General features: G+C 37.9%; 1 protein-coding gene across 3 annotated transcripts; it reads right to left on the reverse strand.

Moving 5' to 3' along the window:
* Positions 1-121: 121 nt before the first annotated feature.
* LOC121382308 (transgelin-2-like) lies at positions 122-24068 on the reverse strand. Of its 3 annotated transcripts, none has more exons than XM_041511885.1 (7): positions 23917-24068; positions 20953-21063; positions 19665-19751; positions 17413-17471; positions 8684-8906; positions 5671-5743; positions 122-1523 (listed from the first exon to the last, which is right to left on the reverse strand). In XM_041511885.1, exons 1-6 carry the CDS (start codon positions 23953-23955, stop codon positions 5678-5680), a joined length of 585 nt encoding a protein of 194 aa, XP_041367819.1. In that variant the 5' UTR covers positions 23956-24068; the 3' UTR covers positions 122-1523; positions 5671-5677. The 3 variants fall into 3 exon arrangements, with proteins under 3 accessions (XP_041367819.1, XP_041367817.1, XP_041367818.1); XM_041511883.1 differs by having other exon boundaries at positions 23857-23970; XM_041511884.1 differs by lacking the exon at positions 5671-5743 and having other exon boundaries at positions 23857-23970.
* Between the last annotated feature and the right edge of the window lie 1015 nt (positions 24069-25083).

The following is a 25083-nucleotide window of genomic DNA, read 5'->3' on the forward strand; positions in this document are numbered from 1 at the left end:
AATAAACAATACATATGCAAATAAAACAATACCGCAAATAATTCATACACATGCAAATAAAATGTGTGTATTTAAAACCATGTTGATTCAAATTGGGGGGTTTTAAGACACAATAAACACATTTTCATTTTTAAAAAATTTATTGAAACAAATACAAAATTAACTTGTAGATTCCATAACTGCCAGATATTAAATTAATGATGAAAATTTGCATCAAGATTTCATTTAAATATTATACGGAGAGAGGTCCACTAGTAATAAAAATAACTAGCAAATGTAAAAGAGGACAACATGATATCATAGATTGAATTTATGAATCTAAACTAAGCTAATAAACTAGAGAAACAATCCTAATTGTAAAAAAACTAAAAAAACAAAAACAAAACAAACAAGGTCTATAAATAGCAAGTATGTTCATAGCAATATTAAGCTTGGCTTTCTGGGTATAGTAAAACATAAAGTAGTAAAACAAAGTTAATTATTATTGTGAAGGTGAAACTGAGGCTAAACGGATAAATAATTAGTTTGAATTCTAAGCAAAATAAACAATGCTCGTTATTCAGGGAAATTATTACTTTTGTCACAATGAAAACTTATAAAATAAACTAACTTTATGTTCGCTATATATCTTAAATAATGTTCTAAAAGGAAATCATATTTATGAAAACGATTGTTTAATTAATAACCACGATAATTGTTGCATGCTATTCCTGGTGTCATGGACTATGAAATTAAAATACTGAAAAACAAACAACAGGAGATAAGGATAGAGAAGTAATTTGATGGTTTTTAATTCTAAAATGACAACCATAAGCAATATTTAATATTTTTAAAAAAGAAAAAAGAATCGACATCATTTAAAAAAGACAGACAATAATGCATTATGTTTGTACAGTCAAATCTGCCAATGAGGGCACACCATAAAACATTTCGGGTTACTAATTACTATTAAGACCACTTGTGTACAAAGACTACTAGGTTATAAATTATGTAACTTGCTTATAAAGAAGACTTGCTTGCAATGGCCACTTTATTATGAAGACCACTTGCTTACGACAGGCACTTGATTATAAAGACTACTTGCTTATAAAATATACATGCTTACAAAGGACAATTTTAATATAAAGACCATTTGCTTATAAGGGTAATTTTATAATTAAACTCATTTCCTTATAAAGACCACTTAATTAAAATGTCATTTGCTTGTAAAGGTCACATGGCTACACTAAAAAAATGACTATACATTTTCCAAGTAACCTATTTTTGTTTTGTTCTACAATATGATATAATGTGTGACAGATTTACAGTACATTACTGTAACAGCGCGATGTTCTGGAATTGCTTTCAATTTTGTAGGTGTCCGTTAAATACAGGTTTGACTATACACCATTCTCCTCGAACATAATATTTGCAGTGAGAATTAGACGAATTGCATGAAGCCATCGAAGCAGGTTCGCTTACTCCATGTCAGCCTTGGGAGCAAGTTGACCTGTATATTTTGGCATCTTTCCCTTGGTGTTGGCCTGAAAATGGTAAAACAACAAATTAAATGAACAGTCCTGAGTTTACAGCCATTGTCAAATGTTTCTGACCAGTAGAGCCTTTTCGATGACGTAACATACAAATTAAATAAATATTCTGATTTAGAATATCAGCGTCTGTATTTACAAGGTGTTTGTTGTTGTCCTAATGCTTGTAATAGCCCAAACCAGATTTTACCTCCCAATAATTTCCTAGTACGAAAAAATATATATCACAAATTAAAGTAAAAACTGAGTGCTACAAACATTAGTAGGCCTATACAACCGCAAACACATTCGATATACAGATACTGGTATTAAACATGTTGTGTAACGTTGGGTAAAGACATATTGGGGAGAATGTAAGTAGGCATATATGGCTTATAGTAATGGTGTGAAACCTACCCGGTATCTGAAAATATTTTCATATATTAAATTACATGCATATGTTTAGTTAATTTATCCTTAATCTCTTAGTTAAAGAATCGGACAAAATTCTCAGTACTGATATTTACAGTAATTAATCGTGAAAAGCATAACAGGTTTGCACAAGAATAATGTTCTGACAACTCAAATAATCTGAGTTGGAGGCGGTACTGGGGTGCGAACCCATTACCTCGATGCCACCAAAACCGATTGAAGCTATTAAAAGAACAGATTCTAATTAAGAGATTTTTTTTAAAATGGTCTAAATATGGAATGATATATTTGGCAACAAAAAAGTTTTTAGGATATTTTAAATTCTACCCAGAGTTAATTTTAAAGTATTTAAAAAAAAAAAGTTTTAAAATATACTTACCTTCTTTTTTTGTATTGTATTATACCCACAGCTCTTTACAAAATGGTTTTACATAATTATATAATATTTTAATGCCATTAATTATGTTCATCTACTTACCTTTGTTTAACACCATATTTTTGAGTATTTTTGTCCTGGGTATCGTTAAACATACATTCATGATTGGTTTATGGACTAGTTTGTGTAAACAATGAAAGCATTTATGATATGCCATGCGAATGTCCTTATATATAACCAATGTGTGTGACCGACAACGGATATTGGTACTGTTGTAACAATAAATCTTACTAGTGAAAGTAGAGAAAATAATTATTAAAGTTTTGTATTTTATTAATTACTTACTGTTGGAGGTTACTTCCCATCAATCAAGTTTGTACAAGTTCATATAACTTTAACAATGCAGAACACATTACACATAATAACATATTTCTGTTATTAAAAAATTAAATTGCGACTGTACAGCGAATTGCTATACCAGTTATTTTTACAATTTTGAACATTTAAATTTATTACTCCGAATTAACTGTTGGTGTATTTGTTTGCTAAAAGTCTTAAATATAGATCTATAATTGCTTAATTTTCAGTTCTAACATTAAGTTATATGTTAAAACAATTTAAGTACCATAGTTCAATCTTGCTGCCAAGATTTGTAGCAAGATTAAAGCTATGACGGTCCCAATATCCGGTGTCGGTCATACACAGTGTTCAAGTCTTGTATTGTGTAAACTGTTTCCACACAGGACACAAACACAATTTTCTAACAGGATTGACTAGAGAGCTCCGCTGTGTCATTAGTACAGATCGTAATTCGTTAATTTGTAAATACCACCTTAGAATGTCAAGTTTAAAAATATTGAATTAAAACCACACGAGACATATTTTGAGATTTAAAAAAGAAGTTTGAATATCACATATTTTAGCTGCTGTACAGGAACTACATATTTTGGACCTCTTCTTGGCAGCGGTACAGTTTACGTGTATGATTTCTATCATTTTGAAACAAATTGTGTGAATGTCATACATCTAATCAGTTTGGAGTAATGCAAAATCTAATGACTCTGTGGTTTATATTAACAATCTGTATAATTCACACAAAGCCAACATTTTCTGCAAGAATAGCACTTTTTATGTTACGTCACACTACCATGTTTTACAATTATCCGGGGGAAAAAGAAGAAAAAACTTTCGAGAAGATGTTTCAAAATTTCAATTTCTATTTAATGTTTTTAAATTTAAAATTCTAAGAGAAGATAGCCTTTGAAGATTTTGAATGTTAAATATTTATTTAAAATATAAAAATTTAATAAATATTGAAAACTTCCAAGTATCTCTATTAATTTATGTTACCAATAATAATTGTACTCAGTTTCAGAACTATCCAAACAACATTCCAGGAGTTAATTTAAAAGTTAATTTAAAAGTTTATCTTAACTTTTAAATTATCAATGTTAAATTTCTATTTAAATTTTTTTAATATAATACAAATTCACAAATTCAAAATTTCATAAAGATTTCTATGTTTGTGAAGAAAGCCCCTGAGAATCACTGTACTGTTTCAGAACTGCCCAATCAAAATTATGAAAAATAATAAAATTTTCAATGTTAAATTTCTATTAAAAGTTTAAAATTTAATAATAAAAAATCCAAAACTTCCAACTACTAGTTACTATTAGAGTGCTACAGAGAGTTAAGTTTGAAAACTATCAAATCAAAACTATTGGTGAAGTCCCTTTTAAATTTTCAGTCTGTATAATTAATAATAATTTTAAAAATATATATATTTATGAAAATTCTAAAATTCTAAATTTCCTAAATATTTCTCTATTAATTTGAGTTTCAGAACCATTCATTCAAACTTCTACGAGAAGATAGACTTTCACATTTTAAATACTTCCAAAATATGTCACAATCAGTTTCTGGTGTCCGCCAGAGAGAATCTTAGTACCATACTTCAGAACTATCTGATAAAAATTAAGAGAATATAGTTTAAACATTGTTATTTAAATACAATAATAATAATAATTTTTAAAACTAATACAAAATTTAAAAGTTAGTTTGTTGAGAGTGTCTCTGAAGATCATTGTACCAAGTTTGAGAATCCAATGAAAACTCAATGAGATAATAGACTTCAAAGGAAAAGTTGATGGACTGACAGACTGACGCCCACACATTGTATTAGAAAAGTTGATGGACTGACGGACTGACGCCCACACACTGTATTAGAAAAGCTCCGCTCACGAAAGTCATAGCTGGAACTAAAATTGCTGTGTTTATGTCATGGCATGCTGAAGGTGCGTTAACATGGTGCAAAATGTATTGTAACGATTTGTATGGTACGATTAAAGTAAAGTTTGTTTTATTTAACGACGCCACTAGAGCACATTGATTTTTTTATGTTATCATCGGCTATTGGACGTCAAACATATGGTCATTCTGACACTGTTTTTCAGAGGAAACCCGCTATTGCCACATAGGCTACTCTTTTACGACAGGCAGCAAGGGATCTTTTATTTGCGCTTCCCACAGGCAGGATAGCACAAACCATGGCCTTTGTTGAACCAGTTATGGATCACTGGTCGGTGCAAGTGGTTTACACCTACCCATTGAGTCTTGAGGAGCACTCACTCAGGGTTTGGAGTCGGTATTTGGATTAAAAATCCCATGCCTCGACTGGGATCTGAACCCAGTACCTACCAGCCTATAGACCGATGGCCTAACCACGACGCCACCGAGGCCGGTGGTACGATTAAGTTGTAACAGGAAAACTCTCCCCACTTTAGTTGTGCTGTGCACTCGCCAGACCCTGTTACTGGGATACAGACCCTGTTCCTACCAGCCATAAACATGGAGCCTTTACCACCGCCCCATCTAGGCTGATCATCCAGCTCCTAGGTTGGGCGGGAGAGGGGGGAGGGGGGTATAAAAACAATATAGTGAATTTTCTAGCTAGACAAAAGAACACTGCAAAATGAAACGACACATTTTTCTTTTATTTTCCTGAGGGTGTTAGTTGTGCACGCCCCCCCCCCCCCCCCCACACACACACCTCACCAGACACGTACAAGGTACTGCCCCGACGACTGACCGTAAGCTCTTGTCCAGTCAGAATGCGTTATACAAACAGATCGTTACTACAAATTTGTGCCGTGAAGACGCACCTTAACAAAATGAAATAAAAGAAGAGTTGAAAATAAAGACATAAACAGAAGTCTCGAATGGGACAAATAGTGTGCCAGGAGAGGCATGCTTGGACCGCCTTTGGATGTATCAGACTAGATAGGATTTGAAGACATGCACAAGTGTCAGATGGATTTTTAGGGATGTGCGTGCGGTTGCGTTTTGTACCCTTACAGTTATCTTATGAATTGTCCACCGTAGGGTTCTGGACACCCGTGTATGTAACTTCGTACCCTTTACTGTTGGCCTGGAATCAAATACACAAACAACAAATAAACATAGCCAACAACAAAAGCAGCTTTAAAATATCAGTTGTCAACAAAAGAAAGGCTCACCTGCAATCAAAACGTGCGAAAATTAAAGGGTGAATTTTAATTTTTTATATATTTCTTTGGATATAGGCAGATATAATTTTGTATAAGTTTACTAAAGTCCGAACTAAATTGTTAACAACTACGATAAATTATACTCCTATCTTTAGTTACCATTAGATTTTGTCCACTTTTTGTCCAAACATGAAACGTGAAAAAACATTACAGTGACACAGATTCTACATACGAGACTAACGATGTCACCGATATTGACTTCGTTGAGATTTCACCTATAGGGCAAAATACTGTAATGGTTTTATTTTCTCACGATTTGTGTCTGAACAAAATTTGGGTGGAATCTAACGGTACTTAAACGTAGGAGAGTAATTTATTGTAGTTAACAATCTGGTTCGGACTTTAGTATCAAAATATTATCTAGAATAAGAATCAAAACAGGGCAGTTCGTGATCACGTGTGTGTGTGTGTGTGTGTGTGTGTGTGACTGTAATTATTGTTATTTTATGCACATTTTAGTTTAAATAAATTTAATTTTGCCGGTGCTGAGTTACTTTTAAATGCCCCAATTCTAGAACAGACCTCATCCCATATCCCTGCGATAAGCCTTTCTCAGATTGATCAAATGCAGATTGCAGCTGTACAACATCCATAGGTTAAAACAAACATTTCAATTATGCTCCCGCATTAATCATCCATAGAATGATCAGTACACAACCATTTGTGATTAATATAATATAATATATTATATAACGTAATACACTTGTTTTACATATACATGTATACTCCCACCCCCACCCCCACCCCCTTCCTCCCGCCCCGGAATTGACCACTGGCGAAGTCAGAGGCCAAGTCCGGGGTGGGCGTGCCCGAACCTAAGTTGGATATGGGCACGTCGAAACAGTTTCGCTTCGGCTATACATTATACATGTACGTATAGACCCTGTAATTCTGTTTGCACGTGTATTAAAATTATTATAGTATATACATTAAATATATACTTACTCCACTTCAAAATTTAGTAGTATAAAGCAAAAAGTAGCGACTAGAATAATAATAATAATAATATTAAAATCATAATAATCATAATATACAAGGCATAAATAAATAAATCATAATTTAATTAAAAATAAATGCAATAAATTAAATATATATATATATATATAATTTAAATTTTAGTAAGCTATAAATTAAAGTAACAATAATTCAACTTTAATTTGACAAGATAGCATGATTTTCGTGCAAATAGATCGTTTCATCCATAACGGAAATATAACAATTGCCAGAAAATCAGGATAGCAATAAAACTAATTGTATTTTGTATTGCGATGAAAAAGCTGAGACGACCATAGTATGGTTGTTGCCATGCTGGTTGACAACCGAACAGATTAAAAAATAATAATTACAATTATGAAGGAGCATAATTAGATTTTAACACATTAATATTTGCATAAAATGCTCAGTTTTTATAATCATAATGCAGAAATTCATAAAATAACTCATGGAAATAACATAAGTTAGTTGTGTAATGTAACTGTGCATCAGCAGTTTTAGTCCACGCACAATTAGAAGAAGCTTATTTATTATATACTCATGAAAATGAACAAAGTTTATTGGTGCAGCCAGGGGCGTAGCGTGATCTGGACCTGGGGGGGGGGGGGGGAGGTCGAATATGAACCAAGTGGACCTTTTTCTATTTTGTTTTTGCACCACCCGAAACTTCATATTTATAAACCTGTATGTTTTAGTACTGAAAGCGGACCATTTGCTTCAGCCCCCCCCCCCCCCCCCCCAGCCTACGCCCCTGGCAGCTGTAACAAGTGATGTCAATTGTTACGTAATTATTAAACATCTAATGAATGTAATTCACGATGTTTTACGATGACTGGCTAACTAAACCTGAAAGATGTATATATATGTTGTTACAATAATTTTAAACGCATTTATCAGAGTGGGGCCTAAACCATGGAATGTAATTTTTCGAAAGCCACAACTGTATTAGAAAAAAAGAAAGACATCACTCGAGCACAATGATTTATTAATCATCGGTTATTGGATATCAAACATTTGGTAGTTTTGTCATATAGTCTTAGAGAGGAAACCCGCTACATTTTTCCAAAGAGCAAAGGATATTTTATATGCACCATCCCACATACATGATAACACATACCACAGCAAACCAATCGTGGTGCACTGGCTGAGATGAGAAATTGCCCAATGGGTCCACTGACGGGGAGCGATCCCAGACCGACCGCACATCAAACAAGCGTTTTACCACTGGGCTACGTCTCCCCACCCCCAAACTGTAACACTTTGAGTAGGATGAGGTTGGTATGATCATTTTGCCCAATAAGCCTTGAGCTCAAATATGGTTTGTCATTACTGCAAGCACTTGTTATTTATTTTTTTGAGCATTTAAACTATTTATTGATTTGCCCGAGCCTATGGTCTTCTGAAATAATATGTCTGCCAAGGCATGTATTAAGTGTCCTATTTAAGTATCAGCCGGCGCACTTCTCCAGTTTTTATTTATAATATAAATGGAAATATAACAACTTTTATTCTTTGGTACAAATGAAAATGAAATTAGTAAAAACAATTATCGAAATAACACAAAAACTCTCGTCAAAAGTTAAACATCGAAACAAAGCAAATTTAGCAACTTTGTAACATTTAGGCCTACCATTGAAAAACATAACTATTAATTCAAAATATTAACAATAATAAAACAAAATTAGTGTTAACTTTTAAAAATAAAACAATAGAATAAAATACAAACAGCGCAGAATTGCATGAGGCCACGCATTCTAATTTATGCACGTCGTCAAGGTAACACGTTCTGAGCAGACGTGTGTCCTTACCAGACAGCCTAGACTGTGCAAGCCGTTGATGACGTTAAGGAATGGTCCCTTCCTTCCCTCCCACAGGTCCACGGACTGAAAGAGCGATTCCTTGGGAAGTCCGTACTTCTCACAGCCGTCGTTGTAGGCCTGGATGTTGGCCATTCCCACGAAGCTGTTGGCTACCTTCTTCTGGTAACTGATTTTACCTTTACCATCAGATTCTAGCAGTTTGTTGATGAGCCTAGCGAAGAAAGGCAATCAATATTAAAAACATAATTATTGTTAATTCATTCCAGTTTCGTTTCATGCTTATATCCAATTAGGGTTAAAGCACGATATCCTGTGCACATACACACACACACACACACACACACACACACACACATAAACACACACACACACGCACACACACACACACCTCAGCTATTTGGACCGTCTGTCCAGTGGGTAAATTGATTGTGGTTAGTGGTTGATAAGAGAGAATTCGGTACAGTGGTCATGCACCTAACCTGTGAGCCGTTAAAACTCGCTCTGGGTGGGAGCCAATACCGGGGTGTGAACCCAATACCTACCAGCTTAAAGTCCCATGGCTTAAACATTACACCACCAAGGCCGGTATACATATGATTGTGACTTTTACGGGAGGGGTGGATGCAAGAGGGAACATGGTCAAGCGTAAAGGTAGATTGTGGAGATGGGGACGGAGAAAAGATCAAGATAGAACGAAAGGGAAAAGGTGGCAAAGACAGGGGAGGGGGAGCAGAGGGAAAGGGGGAAAAGGAAAATAGATAAGAGGGAATTAAGACAGGGCGTTAAAGCAGTGGGAATGCATATCATATTTAAAGGATAAACAATTCAGTAATTGATATGACATGATTTTACCAACACTAAAGGTTTCAGAAACTTCTTAACGAATATTCAATGCAGTAACTATAAACATCGATGATAAAAAATACCCAAATCATCAGTAAATAATCTAAATCAATGAATCGAAACTATTATATTATATAGCATACTAAATGCTCATTTATAAATTTCCAGAGAACGAGTTAATATCTGTTAAGACAGTGAATTGACTTAAAATGGTTCCAAAACAAGCCATCCACCACAACTAAACCCGAGATGATGTCTTAAAGGGACATACCCTAGTTTTTAAATTAGTGTAGACGAATGAAAGAGTCACATTTGTGAAAGTCACAATTAAGCAATTAACATTAAATACCAAAAAATGTTAAATCTTCGAAAAGACAAAAATAAACGCTGTGGTGAGACCATGGAAACTGTGTATGGAGCTGTGGTAAACAAACCAATACTGCACAAAAAGAAAAACATCTTTGAAACATTATGACCGAAAAAAAGAAGTTCGTTTTGTTTAACGACACCACTAGAGCACATTGATTTAATAATCATTTTTAAAATGTGTATATAGCTATTCTGAATTATGTTAGAAAAATTAAAAAACAAACAAAAAAAACTTGTTAGCTGAACAGTACAAAAGATTTTCCTTTGGTTTACAAAGGAAAAAGAAAAAAGAAAGAAGGATAAATAATTAAAGATAGACGAGAAAAAATAGAAACAAAAATCATATCAAGTTTTCTTGCAACATTCCAAAGATACATGAATACAAACTTCAGGGGTTATTACAACAAATACAGCAAAGGGAGCCTTAATTACAAGGCAATTTTAAGGCATATGTAACTACTAAACACGTTCAACTAATATAAAGCGTAGTGTAAAAGGCGCAGACCCTAGTTTTAACTCGTAGAAAATGGACACTACGTTTAATTAATTTACAAACCTGTAACTCAGTTGGATAAAGTTACAATAGAATGAAAGAAGAGTCTGTGACGTTGAAACGGTGAAATATTCTTAAAAATAGACTAGAACTCAAATCAATAACCGTTACTTCTCAGATGCACGTGCGTTTTTAAAAATATGAAAAATGCATTTGTTTTGGTAATAGAAACACCAGGATGACCAGAAACACTTCGGTTCTACGGAAATGGATAATTTAAAGAATAAAATATAAGTAATGTTTGATTTCAGTGATCATAAACGGCTCTAATAGTGAAAACGTATGCTGTAGTGTTTAAAAACTAGGGTCAGTCCCTTTAATAACTAAATATGAACTCTGTTTAGTAATAAAACAAAGATTATCTTAACCCAACACTCATTTTACAGCCAGCAGCCGATCCAGAATAGTTCTAAGGTGAGAGTCCAGACTCACCACCGACTTGGAGGCGGCGGAAGATTAATAAACATACATTACTGTATCATGTGGAATGAACGAATGGATGAATATTTTAACGACACCCCAGCACACTGTAAAAATTATAAAATTGTTAATAAAATTAGTGTAGACGAATGAAAGAGTCACATTTGTGAAAGTCACAATTAAGCAATTAACATTAAATACCAAAAAATTTAAAATCTTCGAAAAGACAAAAATAAACGCTGTGGTGAGACCATGGAAACTGTGTATGGAGCTGTGGTAAACAAACCAATACTGCACAAAAAGAAAAACATCTTTGAAAACATTATGACCGAAAAAAAGAAGTTCGTTTTGTTTAACGACACCACTAGAGCACATTGATTTAATAATCATCGGCTATTAGATGTCAAACATCTGGTAATTTTGACAGTCATAGAGAGGAAACCCGCTATCGCTACATTGTTCCGTTAGTAGCTAGGGATCTTTTATATGCACCATCCCACAGACAGGATAGCACATACCACGGCCATTGATATACCAGTCGTGGTGCACTGGCTGGAACGAGAAATAGCCCAATGGGCCCACCAACGGGAATCGGCGTGTGCTTTACCACTGGGCTACGTCCCGCGGCCTATTGTGACAGTAAAGTTTGTTTTATGTAACGACGCCACTAGAGCACATTGATTTTTTATCTTATCATCGGCTATTGGACGTCAAACATATGGTCATTCTGACACTGTCTTTTTTAGAGGAAACCCGTTGTTGCCACATAGGATACTATTTTACGACAGGCAGCAAGGGATCATTTATTTGCACTTCCCACAGGCAGGATAGCACAAACCATGGCCTTTGTTGAACCAGTTATGGATCACTGGTCGGTGCAAGTGGTTTACACCTACCCATTGAGCCTTGCGGAGCACTCACTCACGGTTTGGAGTCGTTATCTGGATTAAAAATCCCATGCCTCGACTGGGATCTGAACTCAGTACCTACCAGCCTGTAGACCGATGGCCTAACCACGACGCCACCAAGGCCGGTTTTTGTAACAGATGCTTATAGAACGTTCTAAGAGATACTGAATATGTGTTGTTATGTATGCAGTCGCCACTCTCAATGAAACTCGTGAGAATATTGGCGCCCCTGCACTACGACGAGGAACAACACATGCGATAGTGTTTCATTTAGCGGCTAAAGGGAAGGAATGTTTGTTTAACAACACGTCAGCAGGGACAGATATTGAGAGAGGAAACCCGCTGTCGCCACTTCATGGGCTAATCTGTTCTACCAGATCCATGGAGAGCAATCTGTTCTGTGACTCATTGAAAGAAAGAAAGAAATGTTTTATTTAACGACGCACTCAACACATTTTATTTACGGTTATATGGCGTCAGACATATGGTTAAGGACCACACAGATATTAAGAGACGAAACCCGCTGTCGCCACTTCATGGGCTACTCTTTTATATTAGAAGCATGGGATTTTTATATGCAACCATCCCACAGATAGGATAGTACATGCCGCGGCCTTTGTTACACCAAATTGTGTACCGCTGGCTGGTACGAGAAATAGCCCAATGGGCCCACCGACGGGTATCAATCCTAGATCGATCGCACATCAGACGAGCGCTGTACCACTGAACTACGTCCCGCCCACTGGACGCTTTGGAAGTTTGTATTATTGCAATATTGTACCATTGGTTAATGGAGAAGTGAAAATTCGGGTGGAATAGTAAATTTGTGCTGGTACTGGTTCCTGGCACCAAACTCAGTAAACCAGTTGCTTTGGAAGCAGGGAGGCTGGGGGGCGGGGGCTACCACTTGAGGACGAAAATGTACGTGTCTTTCTTTTGTCCTACAGTATAAAAATAAAGATAACAAAGTATCTTGTGTCCTCCACTGATACTGCCCCCCCCCCCCCCCCCATTAGAGGCTGTGCCCCCAACTCCAGATATCCATCCTACGGACCTGAACATTTTGATATTCACAACCTCATTGTTTCAGCACTGTCCGAGAGCTTGTACGGTAATTAAAACATACATCCATATTATGATCAGATTGAATACGTTCGTAAGGTCGTTAACATACAATAGATACAGTGCACACGTTCGTATTGTAACAAATACTCTCTTTATGATTGTCAGAGGTAGATCACTTCCTCTGTGTCAGTGACAGCTGTCATAATATCTTTACAAGCCCAGGGGCCTAATTCTTGCAACTTTGCGATCTCGCAGTGCAATGCTAAAAGACTTGCAAAGAGGATGCTTTGTTGTCTAGCAGAGCCTAAGAGACCTTTGTGAATAAGCCCCAGGTGTTCAGAGAGAATATTACAAAATTGCTGCTATATTGTCTACTCATCTGTGAAAACAATCATAAAAACACAAAATAGAAGAAAGACCAGAGACGTCAAGGCTTTCAGACATGGCCAACATGGTTTTATTCCTCTCTAAAATAGGAGAGTCGATGCTTGACACGACGATACGACCCTACATAGTGCTGGCCGTGTGTAGGGAGATGTTCAGTGGAAACACGTACATGTGCACCTCCAACAACAACGTCTATAGTGTTCAGGATGACGTCCAAAGCAACGCCGCCAAGTATATAATGTACTACAGGATCCTGGCGACCATACCCGCGGTCCTGTTAGCACTTTTTTGCGGCGTTTGGAGTGACAGAAATGGTAGGAAAATCCCGATGGCTGTTCCCAGTGTCGGTGGTGTTCTCTCAGTGCTGGTTTTCTTAACTACCTTCAAGTATAAAGAACACACCCTTTCTCTCATTCTGACAGGAGCAGCAATCCAAGGGCTGTTCGGAAAAGCCTCTCTGTTACCCATGGCAGTATACAGTTATGTCTCCGACACCACTGACGCTAATCAAATAACTCAGAAGATGGGTCGACTGATGGCCATGCAATACATCGGTCTGTTTGTGGGTCCTCTCCTCTCCAGCCTTCTCGAGGACACCACCAGTGTTGAAGTAGCTCTGTGTGTCGGGTCGGCTATCCACGCTTTGGGTGTTTTAGTGACTGTGTTCTGCATCCGAGAGGACGTCCCTGAATGGACAAGCAGCATGGAGTCAGACTCCTCTAACGGCAGATGCACATTCTTTAGTCTGTCTGGATTAATGCAGACGGTGACGGTTCTGTTCAAGGAACGAAACGATAACTTCAGGTCGATTATTGTCATCCTGTTCATTTCTGCCATCATCCATCAAGTATGCAGAATTGGTGAGGCAGACATAACAGTACTGTTTGTAGAGAGACGTCCGCTACTTTGGCCCGAGTCCTGGTACGGATATTTACTCGCACTGGATAATTGTATCATGGGCGCCGTTCTCCTCCTGCTGTTACCTCTACTGTCAAACGTGTTTCATTTTTCAGACGTCACAATTTTGATGATCGGGATTTTCTCCAAGCTGATTAGGACGATCTGGATTGGATTCTGTACAAAGACATGGATGATGTACACGAGTATGGCCATAGGAGGATTGGCAGGGATGCTGACACCGGTTATACGTTCAATGACGAGAAAACATGTGCAAGAAGACGAAATAGGCAAGACATTTTCTTTACTTTCGAGTGGGGAGACTGCTTCCAAACTGGTCGGATCGGTGGTCTTTACTAGTCTCTATGGCGCGACAGTGGCCTTGTTTCCAGGTCTCACTTACCTGTTCGAATCGTTTCTATATTTAGTGATATTTTTCATGATAGTTTGGCTTTACGCGCGGATTCGGTTCAAAGAATCAGACGGTGTGATGCTGCCTTTAACTGACAATAAGAACTTGGAAACGGGCCTCCTGGACAAGTCGCCACATTCTGGTTCAGAGGATGGCAAATAAACCAGTGTACCTCCCCCCTCCCCCTCCGCACAATCACACCCACAGCAAGTTCCTTCTAGCGTCTAGAGGTGGCATTAAGATCAGTGGTAGAGTGATCACACATGGGGTGCGATGGGTCGATAGTCTTCGATGGACTCAGGTTTCACAATACAGTACCCCATAACTGTTTCAGCAAAGGTCATGGTATGTATTGTCCGGTTTAAAGGAAAGTGCGTATTCAAGTCGGTAGGAATTGCCCATGTGGCGGCAGCAAGATTCCTCTTTTCCTCTCTATCGACAAAATGTCAAAATAATCAAATCCCTAATTTAAAATGTATATATGTTTATTAAATTATTGAATGGAAATTGAAAAGTACAGAGACAAATTTCCAAACATTTCTATATTGTTCTACAAATTTTCGTCAGACTAATTAAAGAAATCATTTTCTATTATTGTTGCGCTCAACTTGCTCCAGAAATAAATGTATCGCTATGAAGGTGTGCAACTTTCAACATGTCGTCAAAGTGTGTATTGTGGGGTGGGGGTGGCTGGATCGGTGGGCGGTCCGTCAAGGCGTGTGCGTGTGCTTGTTGTGTTGTGTTGTGTTGTGTTGTGTTGTGTTGAGGGTACATTTGTATGACATTGTTTTCTTTTCTGGAAACACTCATCTTCAAAAGAATAGAGCATTTCTAACGGTTAAAGTTCTATATGCAATACCTTTTTGTTTGTTTATAATATCTGTTTTTGTGTACATTGTGTTTATGGTAGTGTTAATATTTGTAGTAGCTCACACGTCATTTTACTTCATAATATACATGTTTTCGTACATACGAAATTAATGAGGGATTGGGGTAGGCGACAAAATAAAGTTAGAACTCCTAAATAGGCCTCGGTGGTGCAGTTCGTAAGTCATCGTGTTTGAGGCTAATAGGTTCTGGGTTCGTGTCTAACAAGAGCGCGTTGAAATTAAGTCAGAAATGTCCACATCTTTGAAATGGTGTTATTTTATTAGTATAACATAACTTGGTATTTTAGATTTTAAAAAGAAACACCAGAAACAAGACAAAAACTAAAATCGTTAATTAAATAATATGGACGTTGCAGAATGAGTCATAAAACAACAATTAATTATGTTAAAAAAACCCTTAAGAGCTAGGGTTAAGACACGTTTAGTACGACAAACAGTGCAAAGCTTTTTCATAAAGCAATTATTTAAAACATTCATAATTACGACTTTATAAACGTGAAACATGCTGTCTTAAGATTGGTTTTCACAGTGCAACTTGTAGCAACGGTCGGTAGGAAACGGACTAATTATATAATGAAAAATGTCTTAACTCAGGGTTTCAGAACCTGGGATAAACCCTTATAATGGGTGTGTGCGAGTGTCTGTACATGCATGACATCTTCAGGAGCAAAAGCTGTATAATGAGCGTATACACACAAAATATTACATGTGTCATATCCTACAAGTTACCTACAAAGCATGACATATTTTGGATGTTGTACACAGAATCGGTTTATCCTAGTAGCACATGTAGCATGTGCTACGGTTCCCGCGCTCACAAGACCCAGCGGTGAGGTGTACATTTATTTTCCTCAGGTAATTTTTTCCCTCTCTCCGAGGGGCAAAATATTATATCCTGGGAAAGGGGACCCGCTGTTATTTGTGCTACAGGCCCCGCCAATTCAATAATAAAAACACTAAAATTGACTGTGTTGCCACTGACAGTGACACACAGTCTCAAACTGAGATCGACGGCCATGCTGACGGCAACTGACCGAGAACCTATTGTTTATATGGGGAAGTTATTAATCACTCTACAAGACACGACATGACTCGACACACCGAAATTCAGAAAATTACAAACAAATCGTAAAACTTAATAAATAGCAAAATGTGCTTAAATTAGAAGATCATTTTGAGTTTAAATCCCTCGCCGCATAGCTCCTGTTCTCTCCCATCACCCCACACCGTTACAGAACTTAAATTACAGTCCGTCCCACCATTCTATTAAAATGTTTTTTGTAAATAATTTCAATTTGGTTTGACGTAAGAAAAAAAAAAGTAAAAGTGTTTTGGAAATAACAAAGAAATACAATTTGTGTGTGCAATTTACAAATCAATCGGCTCGGAAATAAATAACTTGTAGTAAATTACATAGTATGAAAAAATGCGATCCCTGTGTGACGGACTATAGTTACTCTATCGTCATGAAACAAGACTTCAAGTAGCGCAACGTCATTGTACTATAGCCTTTGCCATCAACCATCTGATTAAAATGACCTCTACTGGTCCACCAGTGGAGCTAATTGTGCCATCAAGGAATGCTGTTTTCTTACTGTGGTATGTACTGCAATTTATATCTTTCTTAGCCGATAGTTTTCTAAATTGCACACAAACATTGTGTGTTGTTTTTATTTTATTTCCAAAACACTTACTTTTCTTCTAACGGCAAATTAAACAGAAATTATTTACAAAACAACAACAACAACGTTCATCGAGGATGGAAAGTATTATAGTCTGACCCACTACTAAATCATCGATTACATGAACTAACTTTGTAAAATATATTCTAAACGCTATTAAAGTCTCACTGTGAGAACACGCCATTAAATAAAATAAATAACATGAACCAATGTTTTTAAAAAGAAGAGAAGTAGAAGAAGACATTGTTAGTAGCAAATACGTTGACGTTGACGACGTCAGCCACGACTCACTTGCAGAGGCAAATGCCGTCCTTGAGCCACTTGTGCAGGTCAGCCTGGTGACTGCTGGCCTAAAATGGAAGGAGAGGTCTACACACCGCACACAGGAGGTGCCACACATGTAGGGTACACAACAGGTGTCAAAAGGTCAGGACATCACTCACGTTGTGGATTTTACACACTGACGTCTACGACAAAATCTTGAATATATATATATATATATATATATATATATATATATATATATATATATATATATATAACTGAACCGCAAAAGAATCGTCATTTTCTCCAATGCTAATATAAAAATTAAGAAATAATTACTCTTTCATTAGGTTTATTTAAGAAACGCATCTCCCCTCCCGTTGGACGATTCGCCGAAACGCACACTCAAAAAATAACGTGGGTCGAAGATGCAGTCATTTCTTGGAAATCTCAAAATGCTCGTGCACTTCGTGGTAGGTATGGGTATAACTGCAAACTTCGATTGCTAGCCTGTCATTTGTCATTTCGATATAAACGTCATGCCACGATTATCAAGAAACCAGCGAGAACAAGCTATTGGAAGAATAAGAGCCGAACAGAGTGCGCAGATCGTTGCAAATACTTATAACGTCAACGTCAGGACTATCTACCGTCTGCAACATCGGTACAACACCACCAACACCACCAACGACCGCCCGCGCAGTGGTCATCCCCGAGTCACCACACCACGTCAAGATCGCTTTATTGTGCGCCAACGTCTGCAAGAGCGCTTCACCACGACCACTGAGACGGCTCGCCATACCATTGGAACACAGCAACGACCCATCAGTGCCGACACGTTCCGTCGCCATTTGGCCTCCAACAATAGCCATTGTCGACGTCTTGCTCGGGTGCCTATTCTTACAAACAGTCATCGACAGGAACGACTGCAATGGGCCACAGCTCGTCAACATTGCCGCTATCAGCAATGTAGAATAGTCCTCTTCTCAGATGAAAGTCGGGTACGGGTCTGGCGAAAAAGAGGTGAACGGTACGCAGATGCATGTGTGATGGAGAGAGACCCGTGGGGTGGGAAAAGCATCATGGTTTGGGGAGCCATCGGGATCAACCATAAAGCTGGACCTGTGGTCTTTCAGAATATTGGCCCAGGTCGAGGTAATGGCGTCACGGCTTTGCGATATATCGACCAAGTCCTTCGAACTCGCATTGTTCCCTATTTCGGCCGTCGCCAGAATCACATGTTACAGCAGGACAATGCCCGCGCCCACACTGCCAGAGTCACCAGGGACGTTCTACAGCAGCACAACATCAGAACCATGCCATGGCCTGCCCTCAGTCCGGATTTGAATCCAATAGAGCACCTGTGGGACGAAGTCCAAAGAAGACTGCAGCAGATCTGGATGTAGCTTTCCTCTGGATATGGGCCGCGATTCCAATGGCCTTTATCAACCGCCTTATTCACTCCATGTACAGGAGATGTGCGTCTGTGTTTAACGCTCGTGGAAGCCACACGAGGTATTGACTTGCAACGACCCAACTGACGCCTGCGATGTTAAATGCCCTTCTGAGAACTATGAGGAAACATTCCCCAGCCTCTGTTGCAGAAGTGTGCAAAAAATTAACTCTCACCGATGTTTCCACTCATGTATTCGTACATTTGAAAAATAAACATACTAATACTTAAAATCCAACTGACGTTTCTTTTGCGTTTCAGTATATATATATATATATATATATATATATATATATATATATATATATATATATATATATATACACACACACATGTATATGAATAAAATATATTGTGATAACATTGAATTAAATGCTTGTACTAAGCCCTTCTCCTAAAAGCCACCACCAAAAACCTCATCATGTTTAATGCTAGGATCAGACTAGCAACTGTTAGCACAAAGTTGGACAACTTTCTGCTCTCACGACTTGTACGACTGTCCAGTTGCTAGTCTAAGCGCTCTTATAACTCGATTCTCGTCGTATACTTTATGCTGGCAGTTATTTGTCTGAGTCCAGCATTAGTTTATTGAAATATTTCAAACTTCAGTATTTATTTATTTATTTATTTTATTTTATTTATATTATTTATTTATTTTATATATTTATATATTTATTTATTTATTTATTTTATTTATTTATTTATAGCAATGGTATCTAAATAACACTTTTATAAAAGCAATCTGTAAGATATGAAAACAAAATAATGAATGTAAAAGGATCTAAAAATACGGAGATGAAAGTCGGGTGTAGTTAAAGGAACATACAGCAGTTTCGTGAATTCCTTCAACAATTGCGTTGATCCACACTCGGATTGCTTCGGGTGTTCCCGCCGCCTCTTCTTTGTCGTAATTCTATAAGAAAACAAAAACAACGAAATATTATTTTTAAAAGGTTGTTCTTTTATTTTAAATTATTTATTTCATGAATTATCACATTTACAGATCACACTATATAGCCTATCCATGTGACGTGGCTATACAACGGATTAATAATTACATGGACATATTACAATAATAATAATACATATGAAAGCAAAGGCATATGCATGCATTATGTGTCTTGTAGCATTATGTGACATATATTTATATATATTTATATATTATATTTATATATTATATTATATAGTATATAGTATTATTGATCACGCTCACATGCACACAGTCAAATGATTATAAAAATACGCTGCATATTGAGCTATGTTATTATTATTTTTTTTTTAAAGTCAGTTTGTGACTCTTACAAACATTACAATCACAACAAAAAATGGAATATGCGGGAAATAGTTTTCTCCAGAAAGAAACTGAAGTACCATTATTTATTAAGTTCCAGTTAATTACCAACGAGTAGGCCTACTGTCGAAGATAATTTGGTCTGGGAGGGCCACAATGAATAGGGTTTTAAAAAAAAATGTATATGTAAATATATTAGCAGGGTCAATGCTTCCCTGTTAAACATTTGAAACGTAACAGTTTGCATTTTGAGACATTGTTTAATACTGAGATGGACAGACGTGGCGCTCAGACGCAGACATGTCGGAGCACGGGGGGGGGGGGGGGGGGGGGGGGGGTGGGGGGGGGGGGGGGGGGGGGGGGGGGGGGGGGGGGGGGGGGGGGGGGGGGGGGGGGGGGGGGGGGGTGGGGGGCTTGGGGGGGCTCTAGCCCCTCCCCCCAAAAACTAAATTCTGAATCAAAAATATTATTGGAAGTAAATTGATAAGGCAGAGAAGAATTTTATTTGTGCAATGCAGGAAATTGCATTTCAGGACATCTAGTTTTCAACATTTTACGGGAAGTGTACCCCCGAATCCCCGAACCCCCTATAATCTTTGCTTTGAGTTTGGTCTCGGTCAACCCCCCTTCCAATAATGTCTACTTGCTTCTGCCGTGCCTGATATGGCCTTGACCTGAACAGCGGACCACGTACCTTTAACTGTAGGCTAATACTATATATATATATATATATATCTATATATATATATATATATATATATATATATATATATATATATATGGTGCCAGACAGAATTGCAATATCCTATGTACGTGTACTTACATTTTCCATCTTCTTCTCGATCTCATAGCCGAGACCAGACTTTGACGCTCGCACTTTTTCAGTCATAGTGGATGTTTGGGGAGATGGATAACTACTAGAAGGGAAACACACCTGAAAGAAAATTCTTACATTAGTATAGTTAACAAAGACACTTTACAGGCGCGTATACATGGATTTTAGCAGGATGGATTTAAATGGTTAGACCGAATTGAAGATCGACCATACCCGGTACCTCAAAAGTGACCTGTCCACAAGCCTACATCCCGCACTTCGTATTGCAAAGAGAGTATATATATACAGTTGTGTTTGTTTTTTTGTTTTGTTTTTGTTGTTTTTTTGTTGTTTTTTTGTTGTTGTTTTTGTGTTTGCAGGGTCGTGTCTAGCTTGGTAGCAGGGGTGCAGAATCTACAGACGCCGTATAAAAATATTTACGTACAGATGCCCCGATTGTTTATTTTTACTGCCACACCCACCAGTTATTTTGGCCTAGATAAGGTCCTAATATGTTTACTTCCCTGAACAGAACCGACGTACTAGCAAAGCCAATTAATCGTAAGGCCCGTTTTCCACATTTTTGTTTTTTTGGCGCAGTGCGGGCGCGATACGTGAAAGAAACAGAAGGAAAGTAAAGTAAAGTTTGTTTTATTTAACAACGCCACTAAAGCACATTGATTTTTTGTTATCTTATCATCGGCTGTTGGACGTCAAACATATGGTCATTCTGACACTGTTTTTTTTTAGAGGAAACCGGCTGTCGCCACATAGGCTACTCTTTTACGACAGGCAGCAAGGGGTCTTTTATTTGCGCTTCCCACAGACAGGATAGCACAAACTATGGCCTTTGTTGAACCAGTTATGGACCATACTGGTCCTTGCGGAGCACTCACTCAGGGTTTAGAATCGGTATCTGGATTAAAAATCCTATGCCTCGACTGGGATCTGAACCCAGTACCTACCAGCCTATAGACCGATAGCCTAACCACGATGACACCGAGGCCGAGGGATAAAACGGGAGATAACCAAAGTGATGATTTTCTGATGCATCCGTTTTTCGCGTACCACGCACGCGCGACATCAATAACCGCACACGAGGGAAACAGCCGTAATCGAGGATGTGATAAAAATAGAAAGTAGTATATTTTCTGCTATGACTTACTACAGGAACTCCAACTGAGGAATTTACTTGTTAGTGCAAACTGCATGGAGCTGCGTTTCGAGAAACGGTTGATAAATATACATTTGGCATCGGTTACACGCTGCTTGTACATTCCTGTCTTGCCCCATTGCTTAGTAGTGTAAATATATTTTCCTACACTGACAGACAAACTGACAGACGGGCGGATGTAGACAGGCACCGATAGACAGACACAAACAAACACTGACAGACAGACACAAACACACAGACAGACTAACAGACAGACACTGACATCCAATAGCCGATGTGTATTTTTGTGCTGGGGTTTCGTTAAACATTCATTCATTCTGACGGACATAGACAGACATTGACAGACAAACATTGACAGAGATACAAAGACACTGACAGACAGACACAGACACTGACAGACGGACGCAGACAAGCAATGACAGACACAAACAGACGGACACTGACATACAGATACTGACAGACAGCCACAAACAGCCACAGACAGACATACACTTTGACAGACAAATGCAGACACTGGCAGAAAGACGCAAACGGGCACCGACAGAGAGACACAAAGAGACACTGACAGACAGACGCAGACACTGATAGAAGGACTCTGACAGACAAACACACACGGACAGACACAAACAGACACTGACAGACAGACAGACAATGACAGACAGTTCTGGTTATGAGTAAATACATATACAAAGGTTGCACATATGAAGAAAACAACACTTGCCGCTAATCTGAAATAGCGTATGTGACAGTATCAGGTTTCTTCTTTAACATTCTAGGTCACGTGTGATAAATAAACGTAGACACTACAGTGATGAATAAACATATATTTATGAAAACAATATGGTAACGTTTTGATTAAATTTGATTTATTACTATGCAGTGCATGACAACTGCTAAAAAAATATTGTCTTTACATCCCCCCCCCCCCGCCCCCCTGAGAATTAATGGAATTTTTTCATCGTTTTTTTTTAGTTTATTAAAGAATTCAAGGAATTTTTCTCTTTAAACGACCTATTTGAGGATGAGTCAAAGCAATACATGAGTCAGGTGGTAGTAAATTGGATATTAAACGCGCCCACCTTGCACCTCTAGATGGGGGTGGAGCGAAAGAGGGAAAAATAACAGTGTTGATGATTCACAGAAAGCATACATAGTTATATTAAGAGAAGTAAAATAAAGTTTGTTTTATTTAACGACGTCACATTAAGAGAAGTGTACACTGTCCTAAAATATGTAGTTTGAAAAATGAAGGGTGGGGGTTGGAGTGGGGATGGGGGGGGGGGAGAGAGTTGTCTCCTTTCTCGTACCCTCCACTAATTATGGCTCTTGAACCACCTCAATTTTCCATTTTTATCCACTTAGTTTATAAACTTTACATCACTTAAAAGTATATTTAACATAAAGCATGCGATTCACTGTTGAACCATTATTATACACTAAGTTTACAAGTTTACACCAAACGCTGCAATTTGATACCACCAGCGGTATGATCAATTCTGTTTTACTTTCAGTGATTGGCCTAGCCGGCGTCGATAGACGTGTTACCAATAGGTACTCCCCTTCCTTATTCTAAAAACAATTATATGTACATTGTATGTTTCTTTATTAAAATTCCTCCAGATTTTAAGTTGTGTAGCTCAGTTAATAAACCTCAGTACTTCTAACACAATGCATCAAATGAAGTGTTTCTATAAAGTGTTAATATAAGAAACAGAAACGGAAAAAAATGTCTTACTTACGGTACGGAAATGTAGATCCGAAGATGTTAAGCCAGTATTCTTTAACAGTACGGAAATTACCTGTAAACTCCGAGATGTCACGTGACGAAGCAGCCCCATTCCTTATATAGACATGCCATGAACATGATCAGTTCCGTTAAACATTCTACAAAGAAGCGTGACTGCATTTAGCGAGCGAAGACAAGTGCGAGATGGGCTTCACTGCAGTGTTATGTGTAGATGTGTATCTTATCTAATTCCATCGGAAACGGTCATCGTGAAATATGTTAATTATAACCAGTGGATGGAATATTGTCTCAAGCAGAATGGAATGTTACTGTGCAGAGCTCTGGCCTGAGCGCAACGAGTCTCGAGTCGCAGAACCGACCATTCCCTTACCCCTCATTATTTCACTTTCCGACAGCAAATAGTTTGCGGGAGTTGGGGAGGTGTGGGGGTGTGTGTGTGTGGGGTGGGGGGGGGGGGGGGGTAACGGACACATGTACCAAATCGTCAAAAAGGCATTACAGTGGATGGGGAGGGGGGGGGGGACTTGAATATTTTTAGGGGTGAGGGTGGGGGTGGGTGGGTAAATGATCCACTACTGGTGGATCAACCCACTGGGTAATTTCTAATTGAAAATAGCAGAAATGTAAGCCTAAATGATTCTGGCTGAAATAAAATGTGCGGTCTCAAAGTTGCATAATGGCGACTGTATGAGCCAAAAGTGTTTATTGATTTTTGCTTCAAAATATAAACATATACTTTCAACTTTATGCTTTATAAAAATAACAAATAAAATAAACATAATAATTTAATTTACTACATGTAGTTGCTATTTTTTTTTAATGGAGAATCTTTGGAGAACGACAAAAGGAACTGGACGAGCTGAGGCGAACACTGTTACGTTACATTATTTTTGTTTGTTTGATTTGTTTAACGACACCACTGAAGCACATTGATTTATTAATCATCGGCTATTGGATGTGAAACATATGACCATTTGAACACAGCCATAGAGAGGAAACCCGCTACCTTTTTCCATTGACAATGACAATGGCAAAGAGATTTTACGTGCACATTCAGAGCAAGCTGTTGTAGCACACGCCTATCCTGGGTAAAGGGACCGGCCTTGGCCGGTTCCCTCTGTCCAGGACAGAAAAGGGAACGCCTGCACTGGCAAGTGCAAGGGAGCACCAGCAGTCCAATGTTGGTGACAGGTTGGGGGAGGTTTGTAGAGAGGGAACG

Source organism: Gigantopelta aegis, chromosome 9 (assembly GCF_016097555.1).
Source record: "Gigantopelta aegis isolate Gae_Host chromosome 9, Gae_host_genome, whole genome shotgun sequence".
In the NCBI taxonomy this organism is placed as follows: domain Eukaryota; kingdom Metazoa; phylum Mollusca; class Gastropoda; order Neomphalida; family Peltospiridae; genus Gigantopelta; species Gigantopelta aegis.

Excerpts from the sequence above, each read along its gene's own strand:
- LOC121382308 (XM_041511884.1), bottom strand. The coding sequence starts at position 23,955 with ATGGGGCTGCTTCGTCACGTGACATCTCGGAGTTTACAGGTAATTTCC. Across the intron at positions 21,064-23,856 it reads CGGATCTACATTTCCGTACC|GTGTGTTTCCCTTCTAGTAG; the intron begins GTAAGTAAGACA and ends ATTTTCTTTCAG. Across the intron at positions 19,752-20,952 it reads TCGAGAAGAAGATGGAAAAT|AATTACGACAAAGAAGAGGC; the intron begins GTAAGTACACGT and ends GTTTTCTTATAG.